The sequence below is a fragment of the Dicentrarchus labrax genome, unplaced genomic scaffold (assembly GCF_905237075.1).
Source record: "Dicentrarchus labrax unplaced genomic scaffold, dlabrax2021, whole genome shotgun sequence".
NCBI lineage: Eukaryota > Metazoa > Chordata > Actinopteri > Moronidae > Dicentrarchus > Dicentrarchus labrax.
Window position 1 is genome coordinate 4,515,097 of NW_026136706.1, and position 21,816 is coordinate 4,536,912.

Consider the following 21,816-nt stretch of genomic DNA (forward strand, 5'->3'; position numbering starts at 1 on the left):
CCCATAGATGTCACTTCAGCTTTGTCTGTTAAAGCACAAGCGATTATGTGTCTTTTTATCTGAGAATGACAAACTGATGGTTAAAGGATTAATGCAGCCAATGTTCTTCTCAGTGTTTAAAGGAAAAAATGACTTCAGTATATTTGAAATACAGGAAGACACAGTAGAAACTTATTACATCAAAAGTTGATTAAGCCCAACAAGTCATTTGTTCTGTAAGTTACAGAAACATTCCTGATTAATAACTTTACTTTACTTTAAGTATTTTTGTTAGTTGTACTTTTTGTTTCAACATTTTGTTTTTTTAGTTAAATGAACTTATCTGGTTTTACAGTGTAAGAGCTCCACGCCTTGATCATCCGTTCAGACGTTATCACCAAATCATAATTCTGTTTCTGTAGGAGTTGCATTTTATTAATATGAACACTATCTCTTGCAGGCCTGGTGATATGAACTCAGTGGAAAATATGCAAGGTCTGGACTATTTCAGCCGGGCCCTGGTTCCTGTTTGAACTTTTCAACTTCCCTGCAAAGACTACCTCATCCACTTTTGACTTCTCCGGCATGTTTAAGGTGAATGTCACGCTAAGGATCACAGCAGTTTTTTCTTTCTCATCAGTTCCAAAGTTACAACCGTCTTTGTGTGTATTTAACTATATTTCAATCACACTATGCTGACTGCAAAGTAGAGAAATGATTAATGGCGATTCGACGCACAGACTGAGTGGAACAAGGAATGTTTATTTTATGTATAATTTCTGAAGTGGAGTTAATGATATTGTGCAGCCACACTTCAGTGGTGATGGCAAGAACAGCAGTATCTTTATTAAAGTGAATTAGTGATGAATCACCCTCGTGCACAAATCATACATCAAAAGTAGCCTAATTTTACTCATAATCCATGACGAAGCAGATATAGAAAGCATGGCAAAAATAGCATATTGTCAGTAATTTAGAGACCCTCCCCAAAATTTTAAACATGTTTTCAGGGGGAGCTCATGTTTTATTAAGAAGAGCCCAGCCCCCCCGCTCTCCCTTGCTTCCCTGTGGTTTACACCCTGTTTCTAATCTCAACTATAACTTGGAGCAAAAGTGTTTCTGTGAAAGGGAGGTAGATTAGTACTCATGATAAGAAATGAAATCCACAGCACTGATGCTGCCCGTCGCTGTGTTCAACTCATTTGTGCCTGCAAATGGCCAACCGGGTGTGTTTGTGTGTGTGTATGTGTGGTACTTTTATGTATTTGAGAATTAGAAGTTATAGCAAGATCTGAGGTCTAGCAGAAGCAAACTGACTCACTTTCTCCATTCGATTCAATGGCCATTAAACTAATGGAGAATGGGCCTTCGAGCTAATGTTTTCACCTGCTGTAGGACTAATAATAGATGTGTGCAGCTTTTATTTATATGAAATATGAATAGACAAAAGCCTGTTGCTTGTGTGTACTGAAAATAATAAAAATCCCTCCATTTTTATTGCTCATTCCAGGGCATTTTCTACCATTTTTGGAAAGACAAAATATAGTTTAATAAAAAATTGGCTATATCTCAGAAACTACAAAAAACTACTAGGATAAACAAGTATCTCTAAACTCATAACAAGATAAATGTCAAAGAGATGCACAAATTTGGAGTGTAAAAAGTATATTTCATATGGAAAACATTTAGTAAACACAATGTTTCATTTTGAAGATAACAGTGGGATTTTTCATGTTGTCTAAAAACTTGTATGTAGATTGACACCAATCACAACAAATGTTATGACATTTTCCCTTATCATACTAAACGTAGTCTTTCAGCGCACAAGGGTTAATGTTTAACTGCCCTGCCCTCAAAGGTGGGAGGGGGAAATCTGATTCAAGTGTTGGCTAACACTTTGCTCAGACTGAGGTTAAACCACCGACTGTGTACTACAGCAGGACCTGCTCTGACTCTCCGGGACCCCAGATGATCATCAGGAATGGGAGGAGATGGACCAGGCTTGGGGCCCCACACTGGACTTTTGGGGGTAAGACACTGACTATTTAGAACATAGTACTGAAGAGTAGTGCTGTTGTTTACTGTACTGTGTCCTGAAATGACACACCTACTGTGATTTGGAGTTCCCCGCCAACTGGAATACCCTCCTTGAAGAATCAGAAGCACTTCCAGACGAAGAAAAGTCTTCAGTACAAGTTGTTTTCTTGGAAACCTGCTCACCTCTGGATCTTGGCTCTGATCACCCGGACTGCGCCCTGCAGAGCTGATAAGCTAAAGGAAGAAAAACAATACCTGGAAAACCTCACCTCTCTGAAACCATGAACGAGGAAGCAGAGATAGCAGAACAGAAAGACTGGAGCGAGCTTGAACCCAACTACCCCGTCAAAATCTTCCTGACAATCCTTTACAGCCTCATCCTGGTGACGGGTATCGTGGGTAATTCAGTCACTATCAGAGTGACACAAGTGCTGAAGCGTAACGGCTATCTGCAGAAGAACGTGACCGACCACATGGTCAGCCTGGCGTGCTCGGACTTACTGGTGCTCCTCATCGGCATGCCGGTGGAGCTCTACAGCGCCATCTGGTTCCCGTTCACGTCAGCATCAGGAAACACTTCCTGCAAGATCTACAACTTCTTGTTCGAGGCTTGCAGCTACGCCACCATCCTCAACGTGGCCACGCTTAGCTTTGAGCGCTACGTGGCTATCTGCCACCCGTTTCGCTTCAAAGCGCTGGGCGGGAAACGTACCTCGGCCCTCATCACCTTCGCCTGGCTGGTGTCCGTGCTCGTGGCCCTGCCGTTGCTGATTGCCACGGGAACTCAGGGGCACATCCCCTTCCGAGCTGACACTCCCGCCCAGAATCTGACCTTCTGTACCAATCTGAGGGAGCGCTGGGTGATGTACAGGAGCAGCATCTTTGTGGCTTTCATCGTCTACATGGTCGTGTTGATCTGCGTGGCCTTCATGTGCCGCGCCATGATCCTCGTGCTTCGGAAGCCTTTGGGAACAGGATCCATGGATGGCGGCCTCAACGGAATTCAAAGACCACCCAAGCACGAAAGTTCAAAAGTCAAGACAGCCAGGAAGCAGACCATCATTTTTCTTGGTAGGTTGTTGCTTTAATATCTAAAAAAACCTCCCAACTGTGTCTGATCAAAGAGATGATTTTATAGCTCTGTCTGTTTGTATTGTGTGAGTACTGTCTGAGCTTTTAAAACCTTTTGGGATCTACATGTCCACATGAGAGTCGAAATCTTTGAAAAGTGTTAGCAGGAAGTGTTATTTTTACCTCTATGTAGGGTGGTGTGTGTGTGTGGGTGTGTGTGTGTGTGTGTGTGTGTGTGTGTGTGTGTGTGTGTGTGTGTGTGTGTGTGTGTGTGTGTGTGTGTGTGTGAGATGTTGTTATATTACCACCGCTGCCCGGGATGTTCAGGCGTGACAGACAGCCTCTTCTCTGTTTATGCCATCAGTTAAGGCGCCCTCCTTGTGGAAGTAAGAAAGAGCTTATTTCCAGTGTTATGACTATTCAAATGATTGATTTCACACTCTGACACACACACACACACACACACACACATACTCACACACTCAGACTTTGTTTAGGGCGTGCTCATAAACTGAAACGGTGCATATAAACCATTTTGTGATAGTACCTGTTGCTTGTTTAAGTTTGTTTGTGTGATGTTCAGTCCTCCTATGCTGTCCAGCGGGTCCTTTGTCACTTAATAGGGTGAATAGAGTCAAAAATTGAACTAATAGATACCACCCTAAGACTTCTCCAGTGGATTACGTCCATTGAGGTTGTTATTATTTGTATTACAAGTTTAATATGCAAATAAGGAATTGTCTAGTTAAACATGCATTCATTTGTATACATTTCCAGAACAGAAATCTGAACATCGGAGGAAGCAATTCTTGCTTCATTTTGGATTTTACAGAGGATCTCTCTTCAATTTTTAACAGCCATAAATAAATGCATTTTTGACATGTTTTCAGGAATAAAATGTTATATGAATCAGGCTATGAATGATATATGAACAAACCCCCGTCTGTAAAGTCCTTTAGAATATAGATAGGATTAAGACTGGAGGTTTGGTGTATGTGAGTGCTACTGAAGTGGAAGTTTCTGCCCTGGGTTCGAGAGTTTGAAAACTAATTTTAATTCCACACATTTTGCAAAACAACGTGAATAAAGTCAAAGAAAATAAACTATATGTCAAGATGAAAGTGATATAACCATAAAATTATATTTTTAAATATTCAGATGAGAAATTGTCTAATTTAATATGCACTAATGTTCATTTATTGCAGAACAGAAATCTGAACATTGGATAAAGCCAGGTTCAAAATACTTGTTTCATATTAGAGTCAAAGGTTTTAACAGACGGAATTTCTCTTTTTATCACTTATAAATCAGAAAATACTGTCAACAGCCATAAAAACAAAAACATTGCCATGGTTTTAGGACCATTTTTTTTTTTTACATAAATCTGACTTAAATATGAATTATATATAAACAAACCCCTCAGAAAAAAAGTTCAGAATATAGATAGGAATACAACTTCAAAATGAACTACATTTTGCAAAACACTACTAAAACTTTAATAGATATTACCATAAAATTTCTCCAAACAATATTTTTTTCTGTTTAAATATGCAAATGAGGAATTATCTTATGCTAACTACAGACACAACTAGACAATGTGTAGAATAATAAAGCCCTAAATGCGTATTTTGGGCATTTTCTTTCCACTAGTCTGAAAGAAGACCTGTTACAGAAAACAAAATAGCCTAAAATCACCACCACAAAAAAGAGAGAGAAACCTCACAAAAGACCTCACAGAGACAGACTCTCCCTCCAGGCACTCAGGTGTGCAACAGAGCCAAAACCACCAACCATTTGCGCCAAGTCAGATAAAATTTTAATAACAGAATTTGCAGAATAAACAGTGTGAGCACTGGGGTGGACATCCTGAGGACATCAGCACCGTCTTGGTCCAGTGGATATCAGCTAGCATTGGACATGAGAAGGGAGGGACTCAGAGATGTTAACAGGTGTTGATGTGCCACACTGCAGACAGGTTGAAATGAAACGAGATAGGAGACACACCAATACATGCAGCAGCAGACAAACTCCCCAAAGTCCCTTAGTCATACAGCAGAGCAGTCACAGAGAGCGACCACATGAATAAACAGTGACAGGAAGCAGGACGCGCAGCAACTAAATTCCAGACACTGGACCAGGAAGCTGTTAAACATAAACTCACCGTTATGTATGATGTACAAATGTCTATTGGCAAAGGGAATTTATTTTTCCTGTTTACAACCATATAAACAACCTTTAAAGCTGCTCCAATCAATCATTTTTATATCAACAGTGAATGAATCACTGAATGAAAAACAGAATTATCCCCAAATTCACCAAAACTCCCTCTCAGCTCTGTCCTAGCGTCTTTCAGCTCTTTGTTTTGGTTATTCGACGCGACTTTACTGTTTTGGTTCATTCTCGCTGCTCTCATCAACCTTTGCAGCTGCAGGCAGTGGCTGTCTGCTCTGTGCACTACCTGCCCAGCACCAAACAGCAAACAACATTAGCAACAAGCTGGTGAACAAAGTGGAGCATTAACAGAGTCAGATATTTCTCTCAGTGGCTGCCGGAGACTAAAACAGAGCAGAAAGGAGAGTAAATATTGGACTTTTGTCAGGTGGCCAGAATACGACTCCAGGTGAATGCTAATGTGGCTCTCTGTTTAAAGTGTAAATAGGTAGTTGTTTGCTAATATGTAGACTACAAAAACTTTATACAGCTCGTTCTGCTGCCCCCAAGTGGCCAAAATAACCCCAAATAATGCAAAATGTATTCAAGGAAAGGAACAGATATAAAAGAAGATTTCAAAAAAGCTTCAGGAAACTGTCAGGTGTTCATGTTTAAAAGCATCCTTACTGTAGATATTGTAATTCAACATTTCAGAAAAGTGTGAAAATGGCAGTTAGAGGTACATTTACGCACATCCAAGTCAACCATAATGCTCGTATCTTACATTTTCTATGTTCAGAGGAGCGAAGGAAAATGCACAGCCAGTTTGAAGGACATGAAAATCTGCCTCTGATTGTGGATGGGAACCTTTTTTTTAAAGAAATGGAGCCTGCTGAGAAAATCCTCTGCTACCTGCAGCTTTGTGATACCTGTCATCTCCATCCTCACTGCCACCCGCAGCTGAAGACTAGTCACCATTTTTAAAATTGTTGGGCACATGGCAGTAAGCATGGTGCACCGAGGTCTGCTACATACCAGGGGCATTTCCAGAAGGGGGGCCTGGGGTGAAATCTGATTACCCACCCCAAGTGCCACCCCATTATCCCTCCCTCCCTGTGTTTCAAAGACTGTAGTGGGCTCTGTTTTCAAGGATAGAGTGAAGATACTTATATCATATGAACCTAGATGACCTTACGCATCCACTGGAACCAACCATGGCATGTTAGCATGTCGGCAAGAGGGGCGCAAAGTTAGGCAAAATTTTAGCAATGGAAAAACTGGCATGGCCATTTCCAAAGAGATTCCTTGACCTCTGACCACCACGAGTTTCCCTTTTGGAGACATGCCCACTTTATGATTATCCCATGTAGTTTTTGGCAATAATGTGTTATTATCTCCTAATGTATTTGGACTGGGGTCCCTAAACAGTATTAGAATTGCAGAAATTGGGAATGACTGGAAAGCTGAGACACATACTTGTTGCCACCCCAGTCAAAAAAGTCTGGACACACCCCTGCTACATTGGAGGGCACAAGTGAAAAGGATCTGGAAGCCCTAACAGTAAAGTGAGCAGCATATAATAATCAAATCCCCCTGTTTTGGTACAAAAGTACTTCCTTTCTGGAACAGATAACGATATGATCTCAATGCAATTATCAGATATTATAACACTAGACTCCACTTTGGAAACAAGCGTTAGTTTGTGTGTCGTGCTTCTTATCTGCATTCCAGAGCGTGCTATCACATCCTGTGTGTTACTGACGCACACACACACACGACCACTCTCTGTTTAAATACAGTCACCCATCATGTTGGATCAGTCTCACATTGAGCCAACACCAGATACTCACAAGAATGCGAATCACAGAATCTGAATTCACAGCGTAGTTTTACAGCTCAGTCTCAGCTATTGATTTTAGAACTGGTTGCTGATGGAGTTGCAAGGTTAATGAAACACTTACAGTATAGTAATTATTACTTTGGTTTTGCGTTGTGTGTGGAGTTTCTATCTATACATTCTCAAGGTTTCAGTGGTGGGGGAATCAGTGGAATACAAAACATGGACTTTCTTATGCTGCCTTGAAACTCAGTGTACCTTGAGTATAGATACATGTGAAACAAAAGACAATAACATCTGGAAAATACACTAATTTAAAAGTGGAAACACTCTAAAGCGCCGTAAAATAGTGACAGGTGTTATTTTTTTTATTTAACATAATTGAAAAAAATACAATTTTCTTGTCAAACCGTGAGGTGTGCCGTGCTGAATATTTGGGGCACAGAGGGAGACGGGAGGCAAAGGCACTGCAGGAGGTTAAAGAGACGTGCATGCTGGTGTTCTGACAACAACGTGGAATTTTGGTTAACCCTTAGCTCCCGATTGCCTGAACACAAACATGTCACAGACAGATAAAGTGTGACTTCGCAAGGATATCACATCGATCATGATTAAACATCCATAAATCCACTTAAAATCATAATGATTCTCAGGCAAGTTCGGAAGTTTTAAGGAGTGTATTTTAAGTTTTCTGCAGGATCAAAGTAATCTAATGATATGTGTCTGTTCATGCATGGGTGTAGCAGTCGTTCCTTCATTCATTCATTCAGCTGTGCTGCTGTTTGGTTTTCCTTTTCCCTTTTGTATTTTGGATAAATTGCAAACATTCCTCTGGGTTGATTAGAAGTTCATTCAGTTCACCTGTTGCATGGGAAGGATGAGGACTAACTCCTCAACAATGATGGAGAGCAGCTTGGTGGTTCCCGTCTTGGCCAATCCGGGTGTAACGACGCCCATTCTTGAGGGCATAAGAGAGATGGGGAACCGCTCACCCAGGGGGCATTCTGATCCTTTCTCTATTCGGTGCAGAACTCACACTATGAGACATAGTCAGTCTCAAACTCTGGTCTCTAGGACCCCCTGAGGTTTCTTTGCTGTCTCTCTCTCGGAGCCATAAAGTGTCTAAGAATTGTCACTAAACCCGGAGAGCATGTTGTGCTGTTAGTGCCTGAACCAGCGCAGTCTAGTGTAACTTGGGCAAGAACTCCTTGCCACCCAATTACCTGCTGCCTGCAGGGGTTTACTTTACTTTGGGCTTTACTTTTACCATTTGTTTATGATTTTGTTTGCATTAAACCCCTTCTCCATTTATTTACCTTTTACTGAAGAGGCATTATTTTATTATTGAACAGTCATTGAAGAGTCCTTAGTTAGTTTTTATTGAAGAGGCATTTTGTTATTGTTAAAATAAAGTCAGAGTGGCTTTTTAAAATTTTTATTATGCAGTTGGGAACTGGTTGGAGTTAAGACTTGGGGAATCGGTTCCGCCACATTGGTACACTGCAACCAGGAACTGCTAATAGCTAATTCACCATACTTTTAATGGTGTCAATCTGCCGTAATATAAACCAATATAGGCCAATAAAAGTATACAATGTAACAGTTGTCTTTATTTTATCTTTGTATTTGTATTTAATTTTACCCCTGCCTTAACCAAAAGTAATCTGAATACAAAGTATCTGCAATGTTTTGGACAGTGTAAATTCACTTATTTTATGATTTAATCCTGTTTGCAGATACAGAAACGAGTTTGAAAAGTGGCCTCAAATGTGTGATACTAGAACACGCAACAGAATAATAATAAGACACTAACTTTGTATCCCTAAATGGCATCAATAAACTGATCTCAGATCTTTTAATATTGGAAGGTTTGACTCATGAAGGTGTTTTTCGCCATGATTAAAATCTACAGTCTGCATCCTTTACACTGTTGAGGGGTTCAAACTGTAACTATATCTGAGTTTACGTCCGCAGGACAGCCATGTATCAGCCAGAGCCTCCGACATTTAATCAGCCTCCTGTAGAAGGAAAACGAATGATGGATACATGCTGCTATTTATCTTTTAATACAATATTGACACTAACTCATCAGACTCAACACAAAAGGTTTCTTCTTTCTATACAAAATTAATGAGCAAGAATTATATTCCATCTACTTATCCACACCTGTTTAATTTTTCACAGGACTGTGGCACTCCAGTTGTGCTCTGATTCAATTACCAGTCAGTCGTACAGCCTCATCAGTCCTATTATGTATTTAGTATTGGACAGTGTGTGAGTCAAATTGAGTTTCTGTGCTCTGATGACCTCAGATAGACGGGGGAGGAGGGGTCAGCTGCATTACAACCAATGCATAAAAGGTGGTTTCATCCATTAGTCACAATCCCTGCACAGCTTAATTGCCTGACACAACATATTTGTTTCTGTCCTGCTGTATGGGTGTGATATTGAACCTGCTTACACATATTCACATCGACTGATGAGGATGGTTGATGAGGGGAGAGGCTGAGGATGTGACAGTGATGTAGGGAGAGACAGTAATGCACAGCAATAATAATAATAATAATAATAATAATAATAATAATAATAATAATAATAATAATAATAATAATAATAATAATAATAATAATAATAATAATAATTTTTAGATAGAATGTAAATCACATAAAGGCAAGTCTATAAAATTAGGTTTTAAGAAGAAGTAATTTAAAAGAAGTCAATGATTCTGCGGACCTCATCTCTTCAGGCAGGCTGTTCCAAGGCCGATGGGTCCTGATGGTAAAAACAAGAGAAACTGACTGATAGCTGTTTTTATGCCCTTTTTTTTAAATTTAATTTATTTGTTTTATTCTACATCTTGGGACTAAAAAGCTCTGTCCAGAAGGAAGAAGCAGAAATTCACTGTGCAAAGGCTGAGAGTCGTCATTTTAAAATGGAGCTGGTTATCCGTTGTCACTGTCTGGTCTTCAGGGATTCTGGGTTAAGCTGTGACTCGCCAATCAGCCCACTAGACCATGTGATTGATTTCTGTTCTTTAGAGAATGGCTTCCAAATCATGAAACCAAAGAAAAAGATCAAACTGATTCAATAAAAGCACGATAGAACAAGGTCATCATGGTTTTGTTGATGTGGAAATAAGACGGTTTCCTCAAGCAAACACAACTTCGGTTTTCTTTTCCCTCTTTAAATGGCCGCTAGTCTGGGGATGCAAATTTGCTGCCAGACACTGAGCGGATACACAACATTTGCCAAATGAATGTTTACAGTGATTAATTCTAATTTGAGCTTTATTTTATTCTGAGAATTCAATAATCACAGTTATGAGAGAGAACAAACAAGCTATTCCCCGAACAGGAAGCTGACAGTGCCGTAATGAAGCTTTGAACTGATGGAGATGTTTATGCAGGTGATTTGATTGAATGGAGAGATTCCCACAGTAACAGGAGGTAACAGGAGGTAACAGGAGGTAATGTGATTTTGAATCGAACCGCACGAGCTGAGAGTAAAGCTGAGCAAAACACAGCAGCAAGGGGAATCTTCTAAAATGGTTTATTTTATTACAAATCAAATATATGTTACATCAGAGCTGTTGCCATTGTTTTCCAACGATTCCATGCAGCCACTTATTTCCATTTCAGCATCCTTTTTCATTCATTTATCGGAAAATCAGTTAACTTCTGAAACTTAAAGGTCCAGTGGGTAACATTTAGGAGGATATATTGGCAGCAATGAAATGCAATATTCACAGGTCATGTTTTTATTAGTGTTAAATCACCTGAATATAGGAATTGTCGCATTTTTGTTACTTAGAATGAGCCGTTTTTCTCACCTTTCACCACCTTTCTACAGTAGCCCAGATAAGACAAACCAAACACCATAACCTTAGATAGGGGCGTTTTTTTGCAAAATTTGCTGCCACCGTAGTTTATCCTACACCTTTTGGTTTTCAAATGGTTGCAATCTGCAACTACACCACTAGATGCCACTAAATCCTAAACACTGGACCTTTTTATAACATATCTAATCATTCAAGTCTTTAGTTACATTATAGTTGCATGGTCATGTAGATAAAATGCAGACAACTATTTTGAATCTCTGCATTTATGTAACATGGTAGATTTGCAAGAAGGTTGTTGGGGTTTGTTTAAGATCAGGGAAAGATGGTGACTTTGGTTAGCTTTAGGCAACAGAAGCACTTTGGTTAAGGCTAGGAAATCTTGTGATTTGGATTAAATGTTATAATTAATAGCTTATTAAAAACAGTTCCTCATTACGTTAATAGAAAATGTAATTGGTTCTGCATTATTTGTCTTTCTAAACGGATTTGCGGTGGCAAATTATAAACATAATTTCTAAGACTCAGGGCTGCTCTATCGTGAGTGCCGCATGCAATGATGATGAACAAATTAATCCAAACAATAGAAACCAATAGCGAGACAGCATGTATTGGAAAATTTATGGTAAATAACAATAATATAACATTTTTAAGGAGCTTAAACTTGAAAAAGTTTGGTCTTTTTTAAATAGTTTTACTTTTATCTTTTAATTTGTATCCATCTAAGGTGCAGGTGTGTTGGAAAGTATCACTTCAGAAAAAGATCCTGCTCAACATCACAACTTATTGATCTTCACTGGTGCTGAGCAAGAGCAGTGTGTGGGATCTTCCTTCAAATAAATAAAATGAAACGGAGATCATGAATTCTGTTTCTGTCAGTTCCTAAACAAGCCTGAAATTTAGTTCCCAGCAACCTCTGCATAGTCTCAGTTACATTTGAGCCCTTGTCAGGAACATGTATTAAAAAAAAATCAAGTTATAATTTGTAATATTCGGGACAAATTGAGTACTCAGTCAGAGCTTGAAGCAGCTGTGAGGAATAAGACAACAGAAAAAAATTCTAATCAAAAAGACAAAAGTAAATTATATGTCTGTCTGATTCTCATGGTTTCCATCTTCATACTGTCTCCATAGTCACTCACGTGATTTAATTTGCATCAGCTGGAGCTTGCATATACTAGCTGAAAATGGATAAGCACACACTGCATTTCCTAATCACATATTCAGAAATACTGCAGTGACATTGAAGCATCAGAAAGAAGAAAATATTTACATTTTTCTGGGCGCAGAGGAAAGTTGGCTGAATCTGTTTGGAAGAAGTTGCTACCATCACATTTAGCTCAGTTTACTGGAAGGTCCGACCCTTCAATAACACTACAGCAACTATTATCAGCAGATGTGAGCTGATTTGGAGTTTTAGTTTTTATTTTTGTTGTGTAGATAATCCTTTTATTCGCATTAAAGGGTGATTCTGCTGTGCGTTGAGAAGACTGATGTTTTTGAAAAAGTAGAAAGTGGAAGTCTGAGATAAAAACCGACAGCTTTGAATATGTATAATAAGGCGACATGTAATGTCACCCCTCAGTGTGTGATAGTGGTTTAACAGTTTGCTTGTACTTTCTGTCAGTAAGGAATTGTGTGGGACGTTCACAATACACACACCATCTCCACACACCTTCACTCAAGCTTTATTGCTCTACTCGTAACCAACAGACTAGAATATTGATGTATGTATAAATATTGATGAGGACAGATACAGGGTGGATTGTGTTTCTATAAAAAAAAGTCATGATGCTGTGATATTTATACCTCTATTGTATACCCCCGCAACCAAGCAATATTCACATAGTTAATTATAATTTTTCACTTGTTAGCAGCGGTGGAATGTGATTACGCAAGGTTCTTGAACTTTACTTGAGTTTCTCCATTTTCTGTAACTTCATACTTCTACTCCTCTACATCTCAGAGGCACGTATTCTACTTTTGACTCCACTACAATTGTCTGACAGCTGAAGTTACTAGTTATCAGATTTATAATTTATCATACCCTTCCTGTCCAGTGAAAACCATTTTTCTGATACTCTATTCTCCTACTTCTTAAACTAAATAAACTATTTGATTAGTTAGAAACTGCTTCGTCACAAAGCTGAAAACAGGGCAGTTTTTTTCTGAGTTGATGAAAAGATTACTCTAGAGATACTCACGTCTCAGAGGACAGCGGTACTACAAACGTATGTTTTATAGAATATGATGCAGTGCTGTAGATTAAACTACCAACGGTAGTTAATATGAGCTCAACCTTAAACATGGACATCTTGGATTCTCTAAAGGACATTTCTACCTGCTGTGCAAAGCTGAAACTTCAAGTGTGTGTCTGTGTGTGTGTGTGTGTGTGTGTGTGTGTGTGTGTGTGTGTGTGTGTCTGTGTGTGTCAGGCACTGGTCTTGATTTTGGGAAGGCGTGCAATGCAATAGTTTTTTTAATCTATTTAAGTATAGTACTTCCGACCTCTGGTAAAATGCAACACATTCATTAATGCAGCAGTAATATTATCCAAATACATCATACACATATATATATATATATATATATATATATATATATATATATATATATATATATATTAGTAGAACAAAGATTTTATTGCACAATGAGTAATTTGATACTTGTAGTGGAGTATTTTCACAGTATGGTATCAATACTTTTCCGTCAAGGTCCTGTGTGTAACATTTAGGAGGCTCTACTGGCAGAATGGAACATAATATTCATAGGTATGTTTTCATGTTATGTATAAAAAACCCAAATGTAGGAATCGTTAGGTTTTTCTTACCTTTAGAATGAGCCGTTTTTATTTACTTAAGTAAAGAAACTGAATACTTCTTCTACCACTGCATGTTAGCCAACCCGTATTCTAATTTCCTCAGCCACATTATCACGTCCATCATAACTACTTCAAAATTCATATCAGCTCAGTGCTCATAAGCAAGAACTCAGGCAGCCACACACTGGCAACTGGACTTTACCGTCTTCATGATGGAATATTAAATCTGACTGAATATTACTGGTAGGGTCATGACACAGGCTGCTGGCATCAACAGTGTTCACTCTCCTCCTTATTGACTCTGCAGCAAGAATTATCTGAGTTTGCATTTGAATATGAATTGAATTGTTATTGCAGTTGGCAAACAGAAAAGACTGGCTGCACATTGAGTTCCACTCTGATGCACACTCAAAAACAGTCGTTTCCTGTTGTAAGCGCCAATGTCAGGTATCTCTCAAGTGGCCGCGTTGCTGTCACCATTCCACTTTACCTTGAAATAACTTTTAATCCTGGCTGGGCTCTGCGACTTTGGAGAGTAATTAAAAGCAGAGAACATCCTTGTTAAGTTGCCCACACATCACGTCCAGGACAGAAGGTTAATTGCTTTAGATCGTTTTTTTTTTCAGTCACTGGGAGCCAGCAATTCGGAGATGAATATTAATTCTGTTTTGCCACCTTCAGCCTTTGGCCTGTGACCTTTGACTTCGCAAGCCATTTGTGCTGGGAGCACTTGGTGAGGCTGAATATATGTGAAAAGAAGGGGTGCATGGACCTGAGAAACAAAAGACCAGGGAGCGCTATTGTTATTCTTCAGCGCTTTTTATTCAAGATGTGTGCAGTGATAATCTTGTGTCTTCATCGGTTATCACTGCTGAGTATCACACAATACACACAATGATCTAGAGAGATGGAAAAGACTTTATAATAAAAGTCACATATATAACAATATACCAGCTGAACCTTTGTATTATGTGTATGTATGTGACATTTGCCTTCAGGCTGGAGTAAACAGTAAATAAAACAGTTCTTTTATCCTTCAGGAACTCAAGCAAACAAAAGGGCATTTGAATAAAAGAAATGTTCAAGCAGCTGAATACAAGGATAGTGGTTCCCAAGGTCTCTTCAGAGTAGAAAACATGAATGTAAACTTACTAAAAACCTTGCACACAATTGAACTACAATTTAGAGCAGTGAGAATGATGCAGTGAACAGTAATGTTGAGGTTAGTAAAACCAAAACAATGAGCTAAAAGAGGCTAAAAGCTTCAATAGAGCTGAGGGGAAACTGCAGAGTTGGGTGATAATTCTCTGTGGGTTCATCATTACAAGTGACACCTTTAACATTATGCACAGTTAGCTGATACATTAATATTTAAATATTGATCAGCTTTAAGACTTTAGACCTGCAAGATTCTTTCTTTCTTCCCTGAAGTCTGGTGGGAGTCATGGAGGCTGCAGTTAAAATAAAAGGGGAGCAAATTTAGGAAGCTTTAAGATACTCAGAAAATGTTTTATTCTTATCAGGAGACGATCTTTGGATTTGGGCAGTCATTCTGAGTGAAAGTCAGACTTGGTTTATGTTGTGTGAATGTGTAACGAAAGAGAAACTAAAAGGGGGGTATACCTGAGTTACAATGCTTCCTTATGATGGTAGCCAAGTGCAAACATAGCTTATTGCTTTCCAGCCTTGCAGGGACAAACATCAGTAAAAAAGGCACGGATACCAATGTCAACAAATTATTTTAGAGACGCCTAAAATAATTCCAGATATCTCAGGAAAACGCTAACCAAACTAGAAGAGCATGCAGGGTTGGTGAAAATGCACAAGCAAAAAGGACACATCACAATCATTTTCTCTTGAAATCAAACATAATAAATTGATGCCATCTAACATTAAGAGAATTATTCCTGTAAGAGGATTCATAACTTTCTTGGCCTTGCATTGTCTCACCTGTTCCCATCAACCACTTTCCACCAGCCTGCCAGAACCAGGCCATAGCTCATGAACTGCAGTGACAGCCCAATTGCCACCCACGAACCTCTCCCCTTCGGATCGATGGAGCTTATTTATTGTGCTTGACTCCACATCCTGACTCCCCATCGGCCTGTTTATGCTGCTTGGGTGGCCTCTTTCAGACCCTTTTACTATCAAATATAAAATAAACCTCGAGGAGGATTTGTTGAGCCTCTTTGGGCAGGTCGATGAATGCGACTCTCCATTCCTCCTCCCTAACCCTCCCTCGTCTCCCGGCATCTACTCGGCCCTGAGTGACAGCTACATAGTTTAGTAATAAGCTCCAGTGCCCTGTGGCCCCTTGGCAGCCAGTATAGCTAAAGGCAAACCTTCCTGCAAGTGACAGCCGGCACTCATCGAGCCGCCTGGGAGACAATCCTGCATATGGCTGAGAGGGCGACTGTGTAGCTTCGCGTTGTGTCAGCGCTCTGAGGGGAAATCACAGGCTATACTGCGTGGGCGTGTTTACTTATCTGTTTTACAGCAGCATACTGTACAGTACCACGCACACTGAGATGCTGTAGCGTGCCAGCACTTGGCACTGACTCCTGGGATTTGGATGATTGGAAGTGATCAGTTTCAGTTCTTATTGTGATACTTTTCTCCCAAGTGTCACATAGTTTTCAACATTTTGGCTCAACATGAAGTATTTGACATTTTAAAAAGTTAGTATTGGTTTTTCAAAGTGACAAAAATGACAGATTGACACATTTTTATGTGTTATTATTTTACTCTTGCAGACTGGTTCCTTTAAAACAATATTAATTGTTTTTTATTTGCCACTGTGGACTTAATATTGGTTGTTTTGTCAGCAACTAGCTTGTCCCATTTGTCCCCTCTGTTTTGGTCTCGGTCATCTCCTGAGGGAAATGGTGCTACTGAATGCTCCTGTATGTAAGAGCAACACGTTCTCACTCCCAACTCGTTAAAACTGCGGGTTGTTCAGTGGCTCTACGCTTCAAGACATGACTCTGTAGGTTTCCCTTAGCATTATTTCTGTATGTGCAAGGTCTGGTGGTTATGTTAGCAATAATAAATATGCAGTGTCCAGTTAAAGTATCAAAATAATGCTTGTGTGATCATGGTGTTAAATGGTTGGGCTTTGGTTAGATTTAGGCACAAAAGCTACTTGGTACCTTTTTATGTAATTCAACGTATACATAACTTAAAAGAAGTTAACCTTGACTTTTGGTTTCAAACGGGACAGCAACTGTGATCTCCTTGGTGAAATTCCTGTGTTTGTTTAAGCTCAAGGCTGAGCCCTGCATGTCCCCAAATGATGCTAAGGGAATTCTAGCGTCATATTTTTAAGCAAAAGGCCATTGCCCAAGCGGTAATATTTGAGTTGGGAGTGAGCAGTTATCCGAAAGCCACTAAAATGCTCACAAGAACTGATGGGAGCTGCAAGGGCAGGTACTAATTCTCAAAGGGTTTCTCATTACGAGCGACCTTTTTATCCGTTATCCCTCATTAAAACCATCGTTTTTAAGAGCAGATATTAGGTTATGTTTTAAGTTGTCGAGACATATTTTATTCATATATCCCAAAATCCCAGACATTTGGAGAAGAGACTGCAGTAATGCTCCCAGCCTCAACACAGCATGCAGGAACCTTGAAGAGAGATTAGATCGGTGACTTACTGGTGTGTCTGCACTCAGTTGCAGCATATAACTCACACTGTGGGAGACTCATCAGGCTCATACTTTCTTGTAAGTACTGTGATTAGTATTTCCTGATATATTGAAGCATTTTATGATTCATTCATAACATCCCAGTAACAGCTCAGTTCACATAAATTAGATTAAAATCAGTGATCACTAAATAAATATATCAGGATGTAAGATTTATGCTCATTGGTATAAGAATACTATTCAGTTGTGTCTCTATTAAATATTAACCATAATGCAGAAAAATAAACATATCTTTTATCTGGTAAAATTAAAACTGCAAAAAAGTAATGACTGAGACCAGAGCAAGGTGAGCGAGTAGATCCAAGATCAGGATTAGGAAAATAACACCATATTTGAGGAATATCTTAAGATCAGATATAAGCTCTATATAAATCACTTTTTTAAAGGGTGAAAGAAAACTAAAAGAATATACACAGTAGGCATATATCTCTAAACACAAGCTATTTTCACTGACCCTTCGCTCTCCACTAAACCTAGAGCAATGGCCAAGCCTCAGGGAGAAAAGAACACTGGATTTGTCTAAAGTAAGTTAGGGATGTATGATCGTTTGTATGTGTTTTTATATTATTGTGTCACAAAAACAGAAATTATCAAGAAAACCCATCTCTAATGCAATATTCAGTAAATAATCTGCTCAAAATTCATGCAAATTACACGTTTTACACAAACTTTGTGCAACTACTGCATCGCTATTTGGGTAACAGTCTCAGTAGTTTGACTAACTGGCATTTTTTATGGATTTTTATTATATTCAATGCATGAGGTCGTCAGTTTACTCAATGATAGAAAAAGTTTGGGAGCCACTGATATAGAGGCATCAGTATTAAATTGAGACTGTATTTCGGGACAATAGTTGCAGAGACACTTCATTGAAGACATTAAAAAAATGTCACCCTAACAGTGGAGTTAGTAGAAAAGTCAGAGGATGATTAGTAATGCCTTTGGGGATCCCCTAAGAGATTAGAATAGAGTCTAAATTATTGTCTTGGGTAGAAAAGTAATGTATGGCACATTAAAAGGAGTAAAATTCAATACTGATACCCCAATGTTTTTTAGAAAAACAAGCATTTACTTGGGCCAAGCAAATGCTGGTCATTGCAGAAACAACAATAAAAAATCCTGAAGAGAGGCAGCCTGCAGTGTTTGGATCTAGTCTGGAACTGAAGACTTCTATCACAGCACTACTGAAGTTGGAAGATTGCTTTCTTCCCTAATGAGGGGCCTTTGTCATGTTGGATGTGGCTGAGGGTGAGGCTGCAGGCACAGGAGCGAGCAGGTGGGGTTGGAGGAGCTTTTTAATGTCCAATGGGATGCAGCGCTTCAAGGAGCTTTGCCTCAATCAAAGCAAACTGGCATGTTTTATCACATTCTCTCTTAAAAGCAATTAAAAAGCAGAGGATGTGCCCTGTAGGATGAATGATGAGTCACAGTAACATGCCATTGTTGCTAAAGGTTTTTTTTTTTTTTTTTATCCCTTTTGTTGTAATGTTTTTGTGTTGCAGCAACATGATGAATTAAAGTGCTGGTACCCCATAAATATGCACACAACCTAATTCTTGGCACTGAATTTGATTAATGATTCACAGAGTATGACTTTTAATACACAACAGAAACTTCAGTGATCTTATCTCACCTTATCTTGAAATAATAACACAAGTTAACAAGACTTTACAAGGTGTTGCTCATAGTTGCAAAGCTGCAGAGAGACGAGACAAGAAAGATTACTTCAGTGAAAAAATGACAATTCACTGGTTTACGAGCCGGACTATTTGTTGGCTGGGAGCAGTAACTTTCTGGAGTCTCTGCTATTTCAACAGTTTTACAGTTACTGTCATTGACATACCCAGGTCTTTTTACCAGCCGTGACAGCGTTGGCTAGTATTGTCACTGTGTGTGTGTGTGTGTGTGTGTGTGTGTGTGTGTGTGTGTGTGTGTGTGTGTGTGTGTGTGTGTGTGTGTGTGTGTGTGTGTGTGTGTGTGTGTCATCATGGCTAAATGTGATCCAGGAGGCACATACTGTCGCTGGAACTACCACAGAAGCTTTTATGGGTACTTTTGCCAGGTGTTTATATGTCTGTGGACAGATTTTGTCAACATGATAGCGTCACTACCGTGCAAGATGCAGTCACGAAACATCACAGCTGAGATCAAAATGTAGGCTGAATTTGAAGGTGGGTGTAGTCCGTGCACCCCTGACTTCAGATTCTTTTAATCTACACACTAGAGACCAAGGCCTCAAGGCCCAACAACCTGTTCTGACTCATGAAAACTCCTGTAAATCTCTTCAGTTCTTACAGTAGCTTTTGAAGGTGCATTTGGACCAACCCATGAGTACTGTCTGTGGACAGATTTTGTCAGCGTGAACTTTACAAAATGAAAGCAGCCCACACACCCATCTCTGAACTCTGTCAGCATGGTAATTGGTAAGTGTTAGTGAGTTGATATTGTCTCTTTCTAATAAGCCTGATCATTTCGGTCTTTATCAGACATATAAAAACAATATCCTTTTACTGGCAGAACTGGATTTGAAATAACTTTTTGAAAACCTCAATTTATCTGAGACTGCTGTTCTTAATCATGTGGATCAAACTTTCACTTACTACTTGCTTTCACTGCCAGTATCCTAATCTTCTATCAGCGGTCTGTCATCATATCCGGAAGGTACAACGTAGTGTATGTTTTGGGAAACTTGTGCAGATATCTATTTGATTCCTTCCCAAATCCTTCTAATTCTGTGAACACTAAGTCACAGTAGTAATGAGCTTCAGTCATGATTACAGAGTTGGTTAGTTTCCTGTTGTGTGACATCCTGACAGTCTCTGGTTCAAAGACAGAACTTTCCTCTTTACTAAAAGCCATTTTACATTTGCACCACAGAAATGTCACGACTGAAACTCCTTACTCTTTGGTCATGAGATTGGTTATGCTGTGGTCACAGCAGGTTTCTGAATATTGTCCAACACCATCATAATTTAGGAATAAATGTGATAATTTGTGTTCAGTCACAAAACTGAAGCTGTGAATAGGATGTGGCTGGATGAAATTAACAGCTCAAAGCTATTGGTTGGATTTCTTCTATCTTTGATAACACTAAAAAACTGTGAGAAGAAAAATTAGTCCTTTTTAAAAAGAAGGTTAAAAGGCGCCATTACGTTATTACTGCACAGAGATAACAGATGGCCGGCTGCACTTGTGCATGAACAAACCCAACCCTTATAAACCTCTAATGCGCTCCATCATTAAACAGACTGGGGTATGATAAGTACTTGTGGTTGTCCTTGTACTGTTAAGCATGTTAATTATTGTCAGTGGAAAAAACTGACCACATTTACTCAGATCAGACTGTTGATGCCAAATGTAAACTACATTCTTAGTGTCAGCAGTTCTAGAGCTAATGCAAACAAATATTTAATAACCTTTTTCTTACTGAGACAGTCAGGAGTCATATGGTGGAAGTGTTTAGTCACTTTAGTGTGAAGTGAGGGAAAATTTCAAGTACACTTAGCTTTCCCAAGATCAGATCGCTATCTAATCCACCCAAGATGCATGTAGTAGTGACTAAGTGAAAATCAGACGGTGAGTGGATACATTCGCAGTTTCATTAAAGCAACAAAAAGTTCAGTTCAACCACCGAATGTCCTGTGTGATTGGGGGGCAGTGAGCGAGAGAATAAACCCTAACAGAAATGTTTCATCACATTTGCTCCCAGTGTTTCCCAAACTTTTTACTGGGGACCCACTCACCATTGTGACCCAGTTCACTGCGAGAAGAGCAAATTTGTGCATAAATGAACGTTCCTGACCGTTTGTACTTCTATTTCTGCATTATGTTGTTATTTCTTGAACAGGTAAAGCAGCCATTTTAATGAGATGAGAGTTTTAGAAATTACAATGTCATCAGTAAAACTGTGCGCTCACTTTAGGAGACAAAATATGTGCATTTTGGAAAAGTCAAGGCTGTCATTGTTTAGCTTATCAATGAAACAGGACTTTATAAAAGACACAAAATACATTTAGATTAATAGGTTTTTAGTGTGTTTTTTTTTCCTTTTGGTGTTCTGGGTAATTATCAAACAACTTCAGGTAGGTTGTCAAGATTACTGATATTTGTTTCAATACCACCATGTTTAAGACAATACAATACTGTACACACAGTACAGCACTGAAACTATACAAAAAGAAACTGCACAGACGAAACACTGGGAAAGAAAATCAACTGGTCCTGAAACTGCTGAGTGATCCTGACAGATGATTGAATAGTAATGATGTTTATTACCATTTACTTTATTACAAATGTGTTTCTCTGTACCAGCACTGTGTGTGTAGGTTTTTTTCTTTCAATTCTACTATCATGACAACCTTAGTGTTCAGTATATGCTGTA

At 39.1% G+C, this 21,816-nt stretch overlaps 1 protein-coding gene across 1 annotated transcript in view; it reads left to right on the forward strand.

Annotated features, from left to right (window-relative positions):
* The first annotated feature begins 467 nt into the window (after window positions 1-467).
* gpr39 (G protein-coupled receptor 39) overlaps window positions 468-21,816 on the forward strand; it is a 36,733-nt gene continuing 15,384 nt past the window's right edge. Inside the window, exons 1-2 of the mRNA XM_051404036.1 lie at window positions 468-573; window positions 1,917-3,087. Of these exons, the coding sequence (XP_051259996.1) occupies window positions 2,298-3,087 (790 nt within the window). The 5' untranslated portion in view covers window positions 468-573; window positions 1,917-2,297. The remainder of the gene's footprint in view (window positions 574-1,916; window positions 3,088-21,816) is intronic.